Source organism: Liolophura sinensis, chromosome 6 (assembly GCF_032854445.1).
Source record: "Liolophura sinensis isolate JHLJ2023 chromosome 6, CUHK_Ljap_v2, whole genome shotgun sequence".
Classification (NCBI taxonomy): Eukaryota; Metazoa; Mollusca; class Polyplacophora; order Chitonida; family Chitonidae; genus Liolophura; species Liolophura sinensis.
Genome location: NC_088300.1, coordinates 43,528,409 through 43,547,319, shown reverse-complemented (window position 1 = coordinate 43,547,319; position 18,911 = coordinate 43,528,409). Strand labels below are relative to the sequence as shown.

General features: G+C 38.4%; 1 protein-coding gene across 3 annotated transcripts; it reads right to left on the bottom strand.

Moving 5' to 3' along the window:
• Window positions 1–323: 323 nt before the first annotated feature.
• Window positions 324–17,795, bottom strand: LOC135466860 (NADH-cytochrome b5 reductase 3-like). 3 transcript variants are annotated; one of them, XM_064744613.1, is made up of 9 exons: window positions 17,706–17,795; window positions 8,981–9,130; window positions 8,410–8,482; window positions 4,763–4,869; window positions 3,915–4,044; window positions 2,809–2,892; window positions 2,170–2,255; window positions 1,551–1,650; window positions 324–1,241 (listed from the first exon to the last, which is right to left on the bottom strand). In XM_064744613.1, exons 1-9 carry the CDS (start codon window positions 17,727–17,729, stop codon window positions 1,069–1,071), a joined length of 927 nt encoding a protein of 308 aa, XP_064600683.1. In that variant the 5' UTR covers window positions 17,730–17,795; the 3' UTR covers window positions 324–1,068. The 3 variants fall into 3 exon arrangements, with proteins under 3 accessions (XP_064600683.1, XP_064600680.1, XP_064600681.1); XM_064744610.1 differs by lacking the exon at window positions 17,706–17,795 and adding an exon at window positions 9,749–10,885; XM_064744611.1 differs by lacking the exon at window positions 17,706–17,795 and adding an exon at window positions 9,626–9,723.
• Between the last annotated feature and the right edge of the window lie 1,116 nt (window positions 17,796–18,911).

The following is an 18,911-nucleotide window of genomic DNA, read 5'->3' as shown; positions in this document are numbered from 1 at the left end:
CAACTACAAGTAAGGGAATTCACAACTTTATTCCAGGCCCAGAATTGAACTCAAACCCCTTGTGTCTGCAGCAAGGAGGCAAGACCCATATTTACCAAGCGTCTTAACACTTAATTGAAAAAGTCAAACACAGCTACAACAGAAATCCTTTGTTTCATGAAGTTTAAAATTTTTACACGGACTCTTTACTGCCGAACATTGTACCAGCCACAGTTTTAATACTTTTCTGATCTGACTTCACAAATATGAGCTCCGGGTCCTACTCCCCTTTAACAGTCAGCCATGTTAAAATGTACATGTAGGAAGGACTCAAACGAAACATCTAAAGTAATCATAACCTTTTATTTCCCAGTCTTCTTATGAGACTTTGACTACACACAAAGAAAGTAAATACAGCTTTAGTATAAATTTATAAATACAATAGAAGTTCTAAACAATTAAAGCAACATTTGAACAAAAATAAACACTGACTTTTGAAGTCTTGAACAGAAATTGTGTCCGACATCCACATTAAACTTATCTTGTTCCAATAACAATAATAACATTCAGCAGGCAGACATCTGATTAACGAAATTATAAAACACATCAACAACCTGAAGACTTTATTGTTCTCACCAGACTTAATCTGTAATCTAGCTGGCAAGGAAAATGCAAACAGGCATTATTCGTATATAAATAACTGACCCTGAGAGTGATAGTGTATTTACACAGGTATTTGCATATCTGACCAAGCTCTTAACTAAAACTAAACACCACAATGATCAAATAGTCTAGTATTTTCTTTCTCAAGGTGTAACAAGCATGGCAAAAATAAACTGACTAAAGACTAAATTGAGAAGTGAAAGTTAAATTTTTTTAATAAATAGTCACAGGAGCAAAGTGACCATGATATCTGGACAAAAAATACAAAAGCTCTTCTTATTCTGACTACTGTGATTTGCCCGGACTTCGGTGATTGCTGAAGACAGCCAAGTATAGGTCTAACCAGCAAGTAGTCAGGCATCCTCTCTCAATTGAAGCATCGGCAAAGTCACTAAAATATCTAGAATAGGACATTTCTGAACTAATTTAGTAGGCAAACCGCTGACTTTCCGAGTAGCCGAGTTTGTCCAGGTTTGGCAGACAGGCAAATTTGATCATGGGTGGTGGTCCACACATGACGATCAGGGTGTCATCTCCTGGGCCTGGGAGGTGCTCCTTGATCATGGTGTCACTCACAAAGCCTTTACTGTACTCCCAGCCTGTAAACACCAAGAAATCCCACAATTAGCAAAGAGGATACAAACCCACAGCTGGCCGACATCTACAACTGTATTTTAATAAATTTCTGTACATTTACTTGAATAAGCTTTTGGATCCCTTAGAAAAACACACACAAGGCCTTTGTGAACTGTTGTTAAATTCAAATTTGCATGCACAAAATCTTTACACCAAACGGAGTAAAAAACATGTATTTTCCTGGAGATTACATTGTTTGGAGATGAACTGCGATCTAACACCACATATAAAGGAGGAAAGCATGTCTGTAAGATATGAACAAGTGGACTTGCCATCTGAGGGACGGTCCAGGGTGTACCACAGATGGAAGCGGGATGGGTGGGCATTTTTCACTTCTTCCAGCTCTGGTCGCAATAGGATGTCATTCTCTGTCTGTAAAAAAAAAAAAAACAACAAATAAACCACTGCACTTGAAACCCAAGGATTCTTGAAAGTTGGAAATTTGATTGTTTTTTTGTAATTCAGAATTTAGCATATGATTTTTTTCCTTTCTTGGTTCCCAATATGAGGGTTTCAAATGAACAAGGAAGGAAAACAAAACCAAAAAACTAAAAGAAAAAGTTTTGTTTATCACGATTGATAGGTTTCTAAAAATCAGCTGATGGAATGATGTATACCTGTATAACAAAGTTTACATGTAGTTCACATTTAAACTTGGGCAATCAGGAATTTAGACACCCATGTGACTGACCACCATTCTGAGTGTTAATGCGATTGAACAGATAATTTTGTATAATCACAATATTAATGGATCAAAGTGCTTTGACACTTCTCTACTAGCCATGATTTCTCCTTTGATCAGAGTGATTTTTATACTGAAGCTAGCCTTTTTCAGATTTGACATGTAATTGATAGCGCTAAAGATAACACGAAGAAGACTGATTATCTCACCTGGTTGGCAAAGAGCAGGAAGAGCTCCGTCTTGTCAGCGGGGTCCTTGAACACCTGTCTGACCAACTGTAACATCGGGGTAATTCCTGAAACATTAAACACTCACCATACTGATGAGGACTGGACACTAAATTAATGGAAGATGTGTGAGTGAAGTTGATCTCTCCAGCATTTCACCATCGGAATGAAAACAGCACAATCACCAATGTGTTCCCCAACACATGAGGATTTAAAATAATTAAAAGGTCAAATCGTTATTTTATGGTTAACACCTACTCATTGAATTACATGATATACTGATCTCGTCCACAATTAACATCCAGCTATAAAGCATGTCTAAGGTGCACAATATACATGTATGTCAAAGTCCTTCAGTGGCCATAGATTTAGGCAGACATGTCTCCAAACAGCAATTTTATTATGAGAGAGGTATATTTCATCTCCATAATATCTCATTTCGGGAAAGGTATGCACTGACCACGGTCATCAACTTAACTGAAAACCTCTAGCTTTTAATAACAAGACAAAATATTATGTCAGGAAATAAATCATATTTACATGTGTTGGTACATGTGTTAGCTTACAAACTACAGCAAAGTTTATGAATGGAATAACAGTGAAGAATGTAGAAAAACATACCTGTTCCACCTGCAATCATTCCAACCTTCTTAGCAGTTACAGTACGAGGAGGAGACTTCTTGTCTGGTCGGATGGAGAAGGTACCTTAACAGAAGCGAAGAACAAAGCAGTGAACAAATCTGCTGGCTGAACAGTCAAGACATATGGTGGCTGGACAGACAAGACATATGGTGGCTGAACAGACAAGACATCTGGTAGCTGGACAGACAAGACATATGGTGGCTGGACAGACAAGACATATGGTGGCTGGACAGACAAGACATACGGTGGCTGGACAGACAAGACATATGGTGGCAGAACAGACAAGACATATGGTGGCTGAACAGACAAGACATCAGTCATCTGATGGCTGAACACAGAAACATCTGTTGGCTGAAAAGGTGAGACATCAGTCATCTGCTGGCTGAACAGATAAGACATTTGCTGGTCAAACAGAGGAGAACTTAGTCTTCTGGTGGCTGAATGGACAAGACTTGTGCTGGTTAAACAGATGGAATATCAGTCCTCTAATGGCTAAAGAGACATGACATCTGGTGGCTGAACAGACAAGATATTTGTTGGCTGAACGAAGCCAGATTTTGCAACCTCAATATACTGGATTTGTTCACTCTGCCTTTATAATGGAGTCGTCTACTCTGCCAATATCCACATGTACTAGTGTACTCCATACACTGGAGTTGTTCACTTTGCCACTGGGGTTCACCTCCAATAGGCTTCTTGGGCAGTGGTAGATAGATATGCACCTGAAGTGACACATACCGCAAGTGAAGCACTTGTGCAGAGACAGTATTCAACTGTACTTTAAACTATTACCATAATTTAATGACCCAGCCTTATAAGAGGCATATAAAAAATATCTGATGGTTATTAATACTGACAAGGTCTCTGTATTAAGAAAAAGAAAGAACAAATATTCCTCATGGAGAAGTACATGGGTTACTTTCCCAAACAGAACTGCCTGCATCCATTTATTTTCTTTGTTGTCTTTCAACGAAGTTCTATAAAAAGTGGGTTTTGCGTGGTACAAGGTTAAGAACATAAACCGAAGGTTATACTCTGTGCACAGATGGCCGCAGAATCAGCCAACAGCTCCGCTTAAAGCTTACCTTTTCCAGAGTACTTAAGCAGCCCATTGGGTCCCCGCACATCGATGTAATCCCCGATGCTCATGGACTCCAGGTGTTGAGACATCTTCCCCCCGTCAGGGAACTTGGGGTGCACATTTTTGAAGTACACCTGCAACAAAACAGTGGTAGATGAGAAATATGGAGATGACACACTGCACACTGGAAAATATCAGAAAGCTGTCTTTCAACATGGTCATGAAGGCTCCATGACATTTTATTTTATTTATTTATCTGATTGGTTGTTTTACGACGTACTCAAGAATATTTCACTTCTACGACGGTGGCCACCATTATAGCAGATCAGGTAGATCAAACAACATGATGGAGCAAAAAGAAAAATCACCATATATCATTATATGACATCATAAGTACATGTAAATCTGTTAGAGAATATGGAATATTCCAATCCTAACAAGTTATTACCTATGATAATTTTTCGTTTTATTTTACACTGTCACTGAAGCTTTGGCAATCAAGAAATCTGCACACCATACCTATGTGTGTGTTATTTATGTATTTATTTGGTTCATGTTTAATACTGTGCTCAAGAATTTTCATGTCCATGTATATGATGGCAGTCAGGTTTCTTGGTGGAGGAAACCACTGACCTTCCACAGTTACATTTACTTGATAAACCTCCTGACTTAAAGCTACAGCTGAAACATTTTGGCCTCTCTAAGTGCACTACATGTAGTAAAATTGCAATCCCATTAAAATTGCGTCTCAGAGTTGATACCTCTGAGAAGGCATTCATATTGACACATCTTAAAGCTAAATTGCAGCAATTGTGTTCACCCGAGAGAGGAGTGTAGCAGATGAAACATTACCTTTATGACCAGGTCCATGTATCCCTTGTCATCATCACTGGACACAGGTGTGTATGGCCTCACAACCAGCTCCCCATTGATACGGGCACTCAGGTAGATGTGCTGACCTAAACACAGTGATCACACACACACTCAATCTGGTTGTCAGCCAGGTGTTTTCTAGTGAACAACCATTAACCTATACCACTGTTATCAAGGTTATGGGTAAAACATATTCGGTAAGGACTTGAAAAACCCATCTCACACTGGGCACAGATCTTGATTTTTGACCTTGATTACTGTTTTGATGACTACGTTCATGATCATACATTCTATAAGGTCATGGCATGCACTAATTCAACTAGCGTACATTGTATTTTATTTATTTATTTGATCGGTGTTTTATGCCCTACTCAAGAATATTTCACTTATACGACAGCGGTCAGCATTATGTGAGAGGAAACCGGGCACAGCCTGGGGAAACCCGCAACCATCCGCAGGTTGCTGACAGACCTTCCCACGTATGGCCCGAGAGGGAGCGTGTGCATTGTAAATATTCAGGCATAGCTTGCTGGAAACAAAGCCTCTCAACCAGGTTTCTCTTCGCTTACGTTACACAATGTACCACACAAAACATCAACATGGCATCATCCAGAGAACCCTGTCGATATAGCCGCTTTTTGAACGATAACCAACACTATAAAATCATTGTCTTTCAGTACTGTGTATTTTTTTTTTCACATTTTGAGGACACCTGTGTTTGGATTTAATATCAGAATCCCAATGATATTAAAACAGCCTACAGAAATGCCATTATCAATCATCTCAGTTGGGATTTGATAGCTTATTTGTAGCTTATGTATACTACCTGGATAACAAAAAGCTGCATCCATCTTTCTATACAGTGCAGCTGGAGTGCACCACATATATATATATATATATATATACACACACCATGGTTGACATGTCAACATCTACACATCAAGCTGCATGTACATATATTAATAACTTCACATTTCCCCCATTATACAGTAAACAGTACCAACCACCTGTGACCCTCCGATAGTGAAGTAGAGCATTATTAAATAACTGCATATTTGGGACAGTTTGATGTATACCAATGTTACATGGTCCAGTTCATGATCAGATTTACAACTAAACATGTTATAAACATGTACAAAGAACATTTTATTAAAAGGAAATTCTGCATGTATATGTCTGTTGTCTTGACAACTGAAAATTGCCAATTATCCAAACAGTTGTTAAAATTTAAATTTTTTACATATTCAAAAACCTGGGAGGTCTGGGATAGCAAAACTTAAATTTAAATGCAAATCTACTCAAATATTAAAGATGCTAATAATGATAGCAGCTTCAAATGCTGCATGCCTACATACATGTAAATGTACTGTTTTAAAGTCTGGTAGAATTCTGAGGATGCATGGTGTAGATTTGTGTGAATATGTAAATACACTTACAGTACTGGTAAGACTACCTGATCCTGAACAGCATTTCTGCAGAACAACTGGGCACCTGTGATCGTTAGTACCTGTGCACATCGCTAAGTCAGCCAGCACAGCTGTGTCACGGTGTCCCTGTCTACAGTGGAAGTGTCTGTGTTAGGGAGGGGGGGTATCAACTGTTAAGGGTCTCCTGGTATGTAGCACATGTAGCTATAATAGAGAATAATGTGTACACCCCTAATGTATTACAGGTGTAATGTTTAATTTTGTTAAGGAGAACAACAACTAGGAAACTACAAAGTTCTCAAGACTTTCAACTGAGTGTATACAGTGTTCAAAATTCCTGTACACATGATTCTTTTTGGTTTTCTTTTAAAGAATTTATTTAATCTCGCAAAATGATATCTTACTCCGGCTTAAGGATACATGACCTATATGTTAGTAGTTTATTCACATACCTAATATTAGGCTGAGGCCTATAAAAGAGTATAACATGACCAGTGTCCCCACCCTGAGCCTGTCACACATACCTATAGGCTAAGACCATGAGGATAAGTCAATCCAGCTGAGAATACAGGCAATTCTGATGCTTCTGATACACAGTTGCACAGGAACATCTTTTTCAAAGCTGTTATTAAAATTCTCCACAATAATCTATAGTATTACTGATGTTAATTGTTAACAAGCTACAGTAGATTGAGCACTCCAGTACAAACAAACAAATCCATCGGGTTGTTGAAAACTGTATATTTCTGTGCATGACAAGTGATCTTATGGCTGGTATGATGTAAAAAAAGGTCTGAACATGGAAACCTTGATCGCTCTCATCATTACATGTATGATACTACTGTCCCGTCTAATAAATCCAGACAAGTTAACCCGCTAAAGGGGAACAACTTTACAAAACTTTTCCAGCATGGGGACATTGTCTGGCAGCATGATAGTATAATGCTATGATTTCACACCACCAGCACTCCGTAGTTAGAGAAACGAACTTTTCACATTATCTGACTTTATCTGATTTGACAAAAACAAAATCCAAACATAGCAGCCACTGTTTGGCACAGAATTAACCACTACTGTACCTGAAACACGATGCTTCCTGCCTCAAATTGACTGTTTCTGATTTTACGACTACTGAAAACCGAAATACTCTTGCTCATAGTCTTGTATACACGTGGAAAGAGCACACAGTTGTGCGTTGCAAAGTATGGCATCGGTCTTTTGTGAACAAGGTGCCTCCAATTACGACAACAACATTACTGGTTTATGGTACTACAGGATTTTGGACACAAACCGGCTGAAGTGGACACCCGACACAAGAAAATACATGTAAGTCAAATCAATTATTAAATGATGACCCTTCTTACCAAACTGAGTCCACCCGCCCTAAATTTTCTTCTCGGATTTGTGCCAATCTCAGAAACGATCTTTTCAGCCATAAAAAGACGGGAACTTCCCATGCCTGCATCTCTTTTCTTCACTCACCAAAAGAGTACATGCTGTCTCGATTTAGTCAGATTTTTATAGATCAGAATGTCTAATTTCCAATACTGGTCACAAATTGCCATGGTTAATTTCCAATACTGGTCACAAATTCCCATGGTTAATTTCCAATACTGGTCACAAATTCCCATGGTTAATTTCCAATACTGGTCACAAATTGCCATGGTTAATTTCCAATACTGGTCACAAATTCCCATGGTTAATTTCCAATACTGGTCACAAATTTCCATGGTTAATTTCCAATACTGGTCACAAATTCCCATGGTTAATTTCCAATACTGGTCACAAATTGCCATGGTTAATTTCCAATACTGGTCACAAATTCCCATGGTTAATTTCCAATACTGGTCACAAATTTCCATGGTTAATTTCCAATACTGGTCACAAATTGCCATGGTTAATTTCCAATACTGGTCACAAATTCCCATGGTTAATTTCCAATATTGGTCACAAATCCCCAGGGTTAATTTCTTTAGAATAGGGTATGTTTGTTCTCCTGTATAAAGCTATTATACAATGCATGCAATCTTATGTCAATAAGCAAATACACTATCATGTGAAAAGAGTAACAAAATACAAAGGAAATATCACTGAAAGCCATATTTGTTGCACATGTTCAGTACTTGCTACCACCTGATTTGTAGCATACAAGTATATATGGAGATGATGGGCTGAGGGATGATGAGGCTCTGCACTTACCCACAGGTAGACCAAGAATGTGGGCAGGGGAGGGCAGGGCGAAGCGGAACTTCCGGGTGTCATGGCTCACCTCCTGTCAAACACCAATAGGAACAGATTAAATGACTTCTTCTCACCTGACTGGCATTCATGCTCTACTCCAGAAAATTTCCCTTGCAATGCTGCAGTGAGGTTTATTGGCGGTAAAAACCACTGGTCATACATATACCTTGACAGGTAACTGACAGATCTCTTGAGAAGGTTGCAGCCAATCATACTTATTAGATTTATTCGTCTCATGAGTTTTTATACTTTTTATATATATATTTTTTTTATGTTGACATCCAACATGCATACAGTTAATGACATGATTTGAACAATTAAGGATTGATTGTAACTATTTTTCAGTTCAATGAGTATGAACAAAATAAAAACTGCTGTACAGCCCATGAATGTAATACATGTACCTCCATGCCAGAATATGATTGTAGTTAAGGTGTTTGTATTCTCCAATCTTCACAAACCCGGAGACTATTGGCTTTCCTTTGCTAAACAATGACAGGCATGGCACAAGGGGAGATAAGCCACTCACTTCTTTGTCCACAAGCTTCAATGGGTACTTGATGGTGGAGTCTTCTAGGGTGACTGGAGACTTCTTGGACTTCTTGCCCCCGAACAAGAAGACCTTGGCTAAGATTGCTGTGACTGTGACCACGCCCACCCCCACTAAGATGGGCACAGTCTGAAACCAAACAAATTGTCATGTACATGTAACATTGCTAAGGCAAAGAACCTTTGTCTACAGGCTGCATACTGGATATGCCATAACTAAAGGGAGTCGTATTAGAAAAATATTAGTGGGTGTGCCTTTTTTGCACATGGGCTACAAAGCTTCTGAACCCTGAACTAGTGTTTCAAAAAGCACCTGTAAAACTAAATGTTGCTCAAAACAAGAGGGAAAAGAACACTGGATTCTCAGTACCTTACCACTGCTCATCATCAAAAAACATTCATGCTCACCAGCATTATTCCAAGACAGCATCACTTAACATGTCAAGCATCATTTTCAATCCTTTGAGGCACTGATACAATGCCAACCATCTACATCAGTACTGTTTACAAATGCACCTACATGTATTTTGTACACTTTTCTGTCAAACACTACACTTACATAGAGGTCAATGATCTTTACCGTATTTGTCAGGTGTGAAAAGTACAAATTTGCAAGTAATCTTACCGAGCTTTTGGAATCTGCGTCCGTCATCTTGGTATTATTTTGTTTTCTGAGCAACGCCACAAAGCTGCAGAGCTGACTTTATTCTTACACATTACCTGTACAACTGTCACCTGCCCAGCTTACCTGGCACAGGTATCCAAACCCAGACAACAGATGTCGATATGCTAATGAGGTAGCTGCTTTCATCCTAGAGTTCGCTCAACCCTGAGTAACCTGGCAGGTCAATGACACGTGAATAGAGGATGCAAACTGTTCAAACCACTGGCCATCATCAATAGCACATGTGTCATAATAAACAAGATTGATCTATTTTAATTTATAAACAGCAGATTTTTGTTGTTATAAATTTATACATGTATACATCTGCATACTAAATTACCAATACATACTGGTTTGGCTCTGAAACCATAAATAAAGCCAGGGGATTGAATACAAGAGGTTTTAAATGGTGCAAACAGCCACAAGTATTTCTGACCACTTACTCTCCTCAGGGGGTTTGGGGGTTACATGCATTACATGTATTGATAAGTGAGAAGTGCATGGAAAACATTGACATGAAGGACAATGATTGGCTTGTCGCATGTACATATTCACACCAGTGCATAAACACACTGACCGTATAAACACATACATTTGTAACACAGCATGTTTGATGACACTCAAATGACAAATAATATAACGTTTTATAAAACCCAGTGTTAGGAACTAAAACTGGGAGAAGATTGACCTTAATTGTAAGTAGGAGCAACAGGGGTTTTGGCAACTGGAGACAGCTAGGAGCATCCAATCGGGCACTGGCTTTAGTCAATCTAAGTGAGCTTGCCAACCTTCATGTATTTTGTGATACACAAACGGCATTACACCTCGCTCAACACTGATGTTGCTTATAATCGCAAGTTGATCTACATGTATGCCCAGCTTCATTGATCTGCTCATTGTTACAGTGCCATATTCAACAATTTTTAACCTATATAACAGCAGTGAAGTTTCACAGATGGAGAAAAATGTGCTCAGCGAAAACCACTGACCTTTGGCAAACTTACTGACAAACCTTCCGTGTCAAATGCAGATATACGCAGCACATTGGTGGAAGACAAGCAGTATTCAACAAATTTTAGTCCGAGTGTCGTTGACTGACACTCACAGCCCACAAGCAGTGAGAGTGGGCAGAGCTACAAATTCTCTGTCCATGGCTGGGTTTGAACCAGTATCTTATACGTCCTACCAACTGAAAGACAAGCACTTTTAATCGCTAGACCACAGCCTGCACCTGCGAACTTATTGAAATACAGGTAACAACGTGTCTATATGCATTTATGTATGTGTATTGAAATTGAAAATGCAATGACAGGTGAATCAACATGTGGTATGAAAGAGCCCTATCCAATATGTAGTATGAAGGTGTCCTATCAGTCTAGAAGCCGCTCCATTCAGGTTTTACAGTTCTCTGTAGATGTATCACATATTATGATTGTCAGTACTGGTATCCATACAACTCTGTAGATGTATCACATATTATTATTGTCAGTACTGGTATCCATACAACTCTGTAGATGTATCACATATTATTATTGTCAGTACTGGTATCCATACAACTCTGTAGATGTATCACATATTATTATTGTCAGTACTGGTATCCACACAACTCTGTAGATGTATCATATATTATTATTGTCAGTACTGGTATCCATACAACTCTGTAGATGTATCACATATTATTATTGTCAGTACTGGTATCCATACAACTCAGTAGATGTATCACATATTATTACTGTCAGTACCAGTATCCATACAACTCTGTAGATGTATCACATATTATTATTGTCAGTACCGGTATCCATACAACTCTGTAGATGTATCACAGATTATTATTGTCAGTACTGGTATCCATACAAATCTGTAGACGTATCACATATTATTATTGTTAGTATTGGTATCCATACAACTCTGTAGATGTATCACATATTATTATTGTCAGTACTGGTATCCATACAACTCTGTAGACGTATCACATATTATTACAACTCTGTAGACGTATCACAGATTATTATTGTCAGTACCGGTATCCGTACAACTCTGTAGACGTATCACATATTATTATTGTCAGTACTGGTATCCATACAACTCTGTAGATGTATCACATATTATTATTGTCAGTACTGGTATCCATACAACTCTGTAGATGTATCACATATTATTATTGTCAGTACTGGTATCCATACAACTCTGTAGATGTATCACATATTATTACAACTCTGTAGACATATCACAGATTATTATTGTCAGTACCGGTATCCGTACAACTCTGTAGACGTATCACATATTATTATTGTCAGTACCGGTATCCATACAACTCTGTAGAGGTATCACATATTATTATTGTCAGTACTGGTATCCATACAACTCTGTAGATGTATCACATATTATTACAACTCTGTAGACGTATCACAGATTATTATTGTCAGTACCGGTATCCATACAACTCTGTAGACGTATCATATATTATTATTGTCAGTACCGGTATCCGTACAACTCTGTAGACGTATCACATATTATTATTGTCAGTACCGGTATCCATACAACTCTGTAGAGGTATCACATATTATTATTGTCAGTACTGGTATCCATACAACTCTGTAGATGTATCACATATTATTACAACTCTGTAGACGTATCACAGATTATTATTGTCAGTACTGGTATCCATACAACTCTGTAGATGTATCACATATTATGATTGTCAGTACTGGTATCCGTACAACTCTGTAGACGTATCACATATTATTATTGTCAGTACCGGTATCCATACAACTCTGTAGATGTATCACATATTATTACAACTCTGTAGACGTATCACAGATTATTATTGTCAGTACCGGTATCCATACAACTCTGTAGATGTATCATACATTATTATTGTCAGTACTGGTATCCATACAACTCTGTAGATGTATCACATATTATTATTGTCAGTACCGGTATCCATACAACTCTGTAGACGTATCATATATTATCACTGTCAGTACTGGTATCCATACAATTCAGGTGATGGCTAGCAACTCTCATAAATTATGTAATATGTGTACCAATTAATATCCATCTTCATTTTTATAAAAAGGGATGATATATCAGGATTTCCTCCAATATTTCACCACACAAGTAAAATTGAAATAATCATGACTGCCCACTGGGCAGTTGTTCTGCCATTACCTACATCTGATTTCCTGGTTTTCTGACAGAACTGTTTTGCTGATGTATATAATAATTTGAACACTAAATGCAGGATGAAATATGAGCCCAGTATTGTATGAGGCTAGAGGTCAAGGACATATATTGCAGTGACTTAGATACAGCATGTCCTAGTTCCCACAAAGACTAGGCATCTCGTGTTGTATTATAGACATATACGAGGCCATGTATAAGGTTATCGCTGCTTTATTTTATTTTTTTTTTTAAATCTTCTTGGAAAAGGTTATTTATTTTTTACATTTTATATTGTCTTAAGTGAATAAATGTAGTCAGCTTAAAAAGACCCCCCCCCCACACACACAGAAAGACATTAAAACCCAAGACTGGAGATATAAGCACTATTCACTGACACGCCCATCCATCATTCTGAACCCACTACTTTCCCACTCAGACCATGCGCCCAATGCCCCCTCCCCCCACCCTCCCACCACACACACCAACATGCTTTAGTATTCAGACCAGGCCCACACAAACATTCCACCATAAATTAAACCACTAATCATGGGAGTTTTGCACCACAAACTGGCACATGTCTAACAGTCTAGCCTGCGGTCTATAGGCACACAAACCGTCAGAACTGCAGTGCGAGCGCTACATATAACATATATGAATAACTTAATAAAGCACTGTAGCCATTACCCATGGCAACTTTGTTTGTGTCGGTTGTTCATTATAGCAACATTCCTACAACTACATGTACATCAAAGCTTCAAGCTGTCAAAATAATACATGTACCAACCTTATTGTAAAAAGAAAGTTTAAAATGTACATGTACATCAAAAATTTTTAAAATACTCAGTTTTCATTATTCAAGAAGTCAAAATGCTTTCTCTGGACGTTCACAAACAGCTGACGGTAAATCAAAACTTTCTTTTTAAACATCAACAATTGTTTTTAATCCTTTAACAAAAATTTTTTATGTAGTGCTTGAAACAGATCAAAAAATATTCCCACATCATCATTTTTCCAGTAAAACTTGATCTATAAAAACCAAAACCCATTTTTTTTGCTGTTACTGGTAACGCAGAATGGACAGGTTGTCCAGCAGAGCATATACTACAGACATAGGTAATGACAGTCCACTGTGTGGTCTGCGTAGAGACAATCAGAGCCAATCATGAACTCGGCAATCTACATACCAGTCCATGCCTACACAAACAGTGTATGTACTATCAGCAGGCCTTACTGCTACAAAATCTGTGTTAATACAATCACAATCACAAGTCCATTAGGACGCCCAGCCTGGTCACGTAAGCCTTGGGACTAGACATTCTAAATGGTAATTTACGTTGGTGTTGTTTACAACACCAAATTATAGCGTACAAATATATATAAGTGCAGGGGTTCTCAAAACAAGAAAATCTTTCCGCACAGTTCATTTATACGTGATATCAACACACAAGCACTGTCTCTCCTGTAGATGTATAGGGTTCACTCTGGAAATCAAATGTAATTAGACTAGAAATGGTCAAAAACATCAGCTACTATACATCTACAAGGACATCCAGATATGAGAATAGGCTGTTTGCAAAGTAACCTAGTCTGAAGTTCAATCCCCAGAATGTTAAAATACATGCACACCTGGATCACAAAAGACTGGATGGTTCCAAATCCTTTAAATACTGAAGAAAAGAATGCAATGACCTACTGGATTTATGACTCACAAGTCTTACTGTACATGTTACCTTGATAAGTCAATAAATCTAGGGCACTGTCTCAGTGGTAGGAAACTGAAGCTGTGTGACAACAGGACTGAGTTCAAGAGAACCCAACATAAGCAGACACAAATATATCCCCATTTTTATTGCACATACATTGGCGACACTTTGTCATCTCTACACATCTATGTACAAAAACCAACTGCAAAACAAATGGAGATAGAACCTGGACAGAGAAAGAGGGACAAAACATCCGTACTGTAATACACTCCACCCAACATGTATTTATATATTTGTGCCTTCATGTTTAGGCCATACTCAACATATTTCACTAATGCAACAGCGGACACGACTGTGGTGCCAGGAAACCTGGCAGACACTCCACCTAATAGAGGGCCTACAAAAATGTTTTGGGAAATCGTGGGTTAATGTTTATTTTTCATAAAGGGCTGGCTTCTGGAGTAACAGGGACTGTCAAGGCCATAACAAGGCAGCATACAGAAAATAGAGGTACATCTTTATGGAAATATACAAGTAGAAGCTGTTGTCCTGTGTGTACCTGGACAGGGGTTCTCTTTCATGTAAGGCCAATCATTCTTGATTCCTTGTTCTTGTCAAAATGTTTTAGAAAATTCTTGTGAGCCCCACACATGTAACAATTTTCATTTTTAATTATCATGATATTGGCTAAATTTTATGATAATCTCAGCTTCAGTGACAAATTCTGGTAAATATTAAAATAATGAGTTCCAATGTGGGGATAAAATAACATGCGTGCAGTAACAGGAAAACAAAAGATCAAGTGTTATTCCTCTAAACAAGCTGAAATACATGCTAGAACATATACTGTTATTTCGTTGTGGACAGGCCACACCCTCTTCCTTACTAGAGCTACAAGTATACTGTGAGAACATAGAGTAAAGCTGGATGTAAGCTTTCTCTCTCCACGTCAGACCGTACTACTCTACCAGCGGTTGTCTAGACCTACAGCTACATGTACAGTCCTCTGTCTCAGGAGAGAGGATGTAAGCCCACATGCAATCAAAAGCATCTGAGTACAGGCCTAAAGTTCTTGACAAAGCTTTTGATATGGGTACATGTAGTTCGACTGTTACTGACTCTCTGTACCTGTGACATAGCACTGACATAGCAAAGTGACTGTGATGTGATGTGTTACAGGTGATGCAGAACAGAGACCAAATTACCAAACCATATATTGAAGTACACATAAGCACACAACAACTGGACGCTACCAGTCACAGAAACACACATGTTCAACTCCAGCGATCACAAGCCCACGTAGATTGACTAAAACCAGTGGCCACATGAATGCTTACAATTGCAGCCTGATGTTCTGAGTCACCAAAATACAAACTGCTCTCTAAGTTGGAAGGTCAATCTATGACCACCTATACGCAGGGTCAGACAGCCCTTAGATACAGTTTGAAAAAACCTGTGATGATGTGTCAGGGTCTCTAACTTGTATACATTACAATACATTAGTATACATTGTAGCCTAACAATCAGGTACATTGTATGTTGGGTGACCTTTTAATATTATATACAAATCATTCATGTACATACATACATAGCAGTAAGCCAAAATACAAAGCTGTAAACCATTTATGGTTCAGGAAATGGATGCACTGCATAACAATACCATAATACTGTCAATAACCTAAATGTTCATTTTTTAAAGAAATAAATGTCACATTATAATATATCACTATTGTTGACAGAACTTTACATACATTTTTCCAATAGTATCATCTATCTTCCAAACAATCATGAGAGCACCTACATATGCATGCAAGTCCTTTCTTCACTGATCAATTATAACTTTCAAGAAACATGCAAAATGAGTAACTTTGTTGGATGAAATTTGAAGTTATCTAAATTACTCACTATCCTAACAAATAAGTTCTGTCAACTCACTGAACTCAAAACTATAAAACACAGTCATAATATACAGGACCAGAGGAAAAGCCGAAGGTGTTGCCTTCCTTTGCTGATAATTTGTTTTTGATGTCATGCTCTATGTATGTATGTTGGCTGGGTTTAACGTCATACTTTTTTTTATCAGTAATATGATGACAACGAGTCATTAGGTGTGTGTACATGTACTCATGTCTTCTTGTGGCAGGGCGAGTCCATGCCACTAAATTGCAGGCATCACTGCCAAAGACATGACACATGACACCCCGCCCAGTCACATTATATGGCCACTGGGCCAACCAGTCCTGTTTCCTTGTTCTAATCTCTCACTGCTCAGTGCCATGCAAGGCAGCAACAAGTAGTATTTTTTAAAGTCTTTGGTGTGACTCGACTCGGGTTTAATCCCTTGTCTTGTTATCACGTTGACCACATAATCTATGTCCAAGACAGGCAGATAAACCTGGCAGTTGAATTCTCAACAACGGACTTGAAAAATGCGCATGTTTTTGTGATTTTATTTGATTCCCATAGGTCTTGTTTCATAGTTCATAGATTGTGGGAGTCTATATATTCATGTAAGTAAGTTAACTATGGTTCTTTTTATCTGTTAACGATATGCTGATGTGACATTTGTCAGAAATTGTGCACATCTGTATTTCACTATCTTTGTTACTATTTTACACAGCACAACAACCAACCCATTAAAATTACCCTCACTGCACGTCATATGTAGGTATGTATGTATTAAGGAATTTGGTCATCATTTTTCAGTCGTATGAGGATGAAAAGTCATTCGATGTGTGTATTATACTATATACACTGTGTCTTCTAGTGGCAGGGCGAGACCATGTGTCAAAGTGCTGCTACCACTGAAGTATTATGCCGAAGACACCAGACATGACATCTCACCCAGTCACATTATGCGGACACCTGGCAAACCAGTACTGAGCGCCAAGTGAGCCAACCCTACAGTGCTGCTGAAGGTATACCTACTTAAGACCTTTCTTCAGTCTCAGGCTTTAATTCGGATTACAGCTGTAAAACACTTATCTGGTTACAGACTAATCATTCACCAAACCCTTTTCACAATCACATCTGCACACATGCCGGGCGTGGGAAGTTGAAAAACTCTGTACGGTGAGTGTACGGTACCGGCATAAGCTCTCCTCTGACAATAAGCTACAAACAAATGTATGTTAAAATTATAAAACAAGACACCTGACATGCATATCACTCACCAGCATTTCTGCACTAGGGGCCATTGCTTCCACAAAATGACAAACGAAAAAATGAAGAGATCCCAAGTTGACACCGCCTACGGTACTATACTTTTCCAACCAAGTCAGACGTACAGCGTGCACGAAAGAGTTCTCATTAAGGGAGAAAGCCCAATGTACTCAACCTCAATCATGCAAAGGCTTGTGGTTATCTCCCCTAGCAATGCCTTGCTTATTTCAGAAGGGTTGAACACACCCGATGCATGTCGTGGATTCGAATCTGGCGTCTGTTTGGATTTTCAATGGTATAGATTTTATTAAGTTTTGGAAATATACTTTCTATCTGTTTCGCTTAATAGCAGACTTACTGAAAGTACGAATTATCTGAGATCACTCTTCAGCATAAGCGTTTAAAACGTTCTCGATGATATGACGTCTGTCTCACCCTAGGCTCATGTATGAGATTAAAACCTGGGCGTACTCTGGGGTCTGTTCTACGCAGCTGTCTTAAACACCGCCTGGCGCAATTTTCATGACAACATCCAGTAAAGAGATGCGTCGCCACGGTAAATGCGCGTTTGGCAGCGTTTCGACGGCTATATAGAACAGGCACCTGAAGAGACTATGTTTTTTCTGGCATGCATAGATATTGATAATAATGATTGCATTTTCTGCACTGAAATATTAGAATGAATGAAGGAGATTCGTATAGAACTTGAGCAAAATAATTGGAAATGCATTTAAATCTACATTTACCTGAATGGTTCAATAGTTTTCATCATGGAATAGAGAGTGGACTCCAAACATCAAACATTTTCCTTGCAATCATGACAAATACAGCTTTATTTGTTAAGAGGAATAAGTTTCCAAGTACCTTGTAGCTCATTAGAAACCATATAACTCACTCATTTATCAGGTATAGTGTTCATCAACAATCTGATTACGATAGCGGTCAGTTTCATAGCTGGAGGAAACATGAGTGACCGCAGTAAACCACCGACCTCTTGTAACTTACTGACGAACTCACACAGGCACACACACAATCTTGTGTGAAGAACAGAATGTTCTCGAGTATGGTGCAAAGCAATAAATAAATAAAATGAAAAAACAAATAGCTAAAATGTTAATGACTGACCACTTAGTGTGCCGTGCTCAAGAATGAAAATTGTTAACTCCAATGTCCTTTTTGGTGTTCCATGTCCTATTAAATTTTCTCTGATGTTAATG

What these genes read in the sequence shown, in the direction of transcription:
- LOC135466860 (XM_064744610.1), bottom strand. Translation starts at nt 9,811, where the DNA reads ATGAAAGCAGCTACCTCATTAGCATATCGACATCTGTTGTCTGGGTTT. An exon ending in GGTTTGGATACCTGTGCCAG is followed by an intron (nt 9,131 to 9,748) that starts GTAAGCTGGGCA and finishes GTTTGGTTTCAG; the next exon opens with ACTGTGCCCATCTTAGTGGG. An exon ending in CATTCTTGGTCTACCTGTGG is followed by an intron (nt 4,870 to 8,409) that starts GTAAGTGCAGAG and finishes CACTGTGTTTAG; the next exon opens with GTCAGCACATCTACCTGAGT.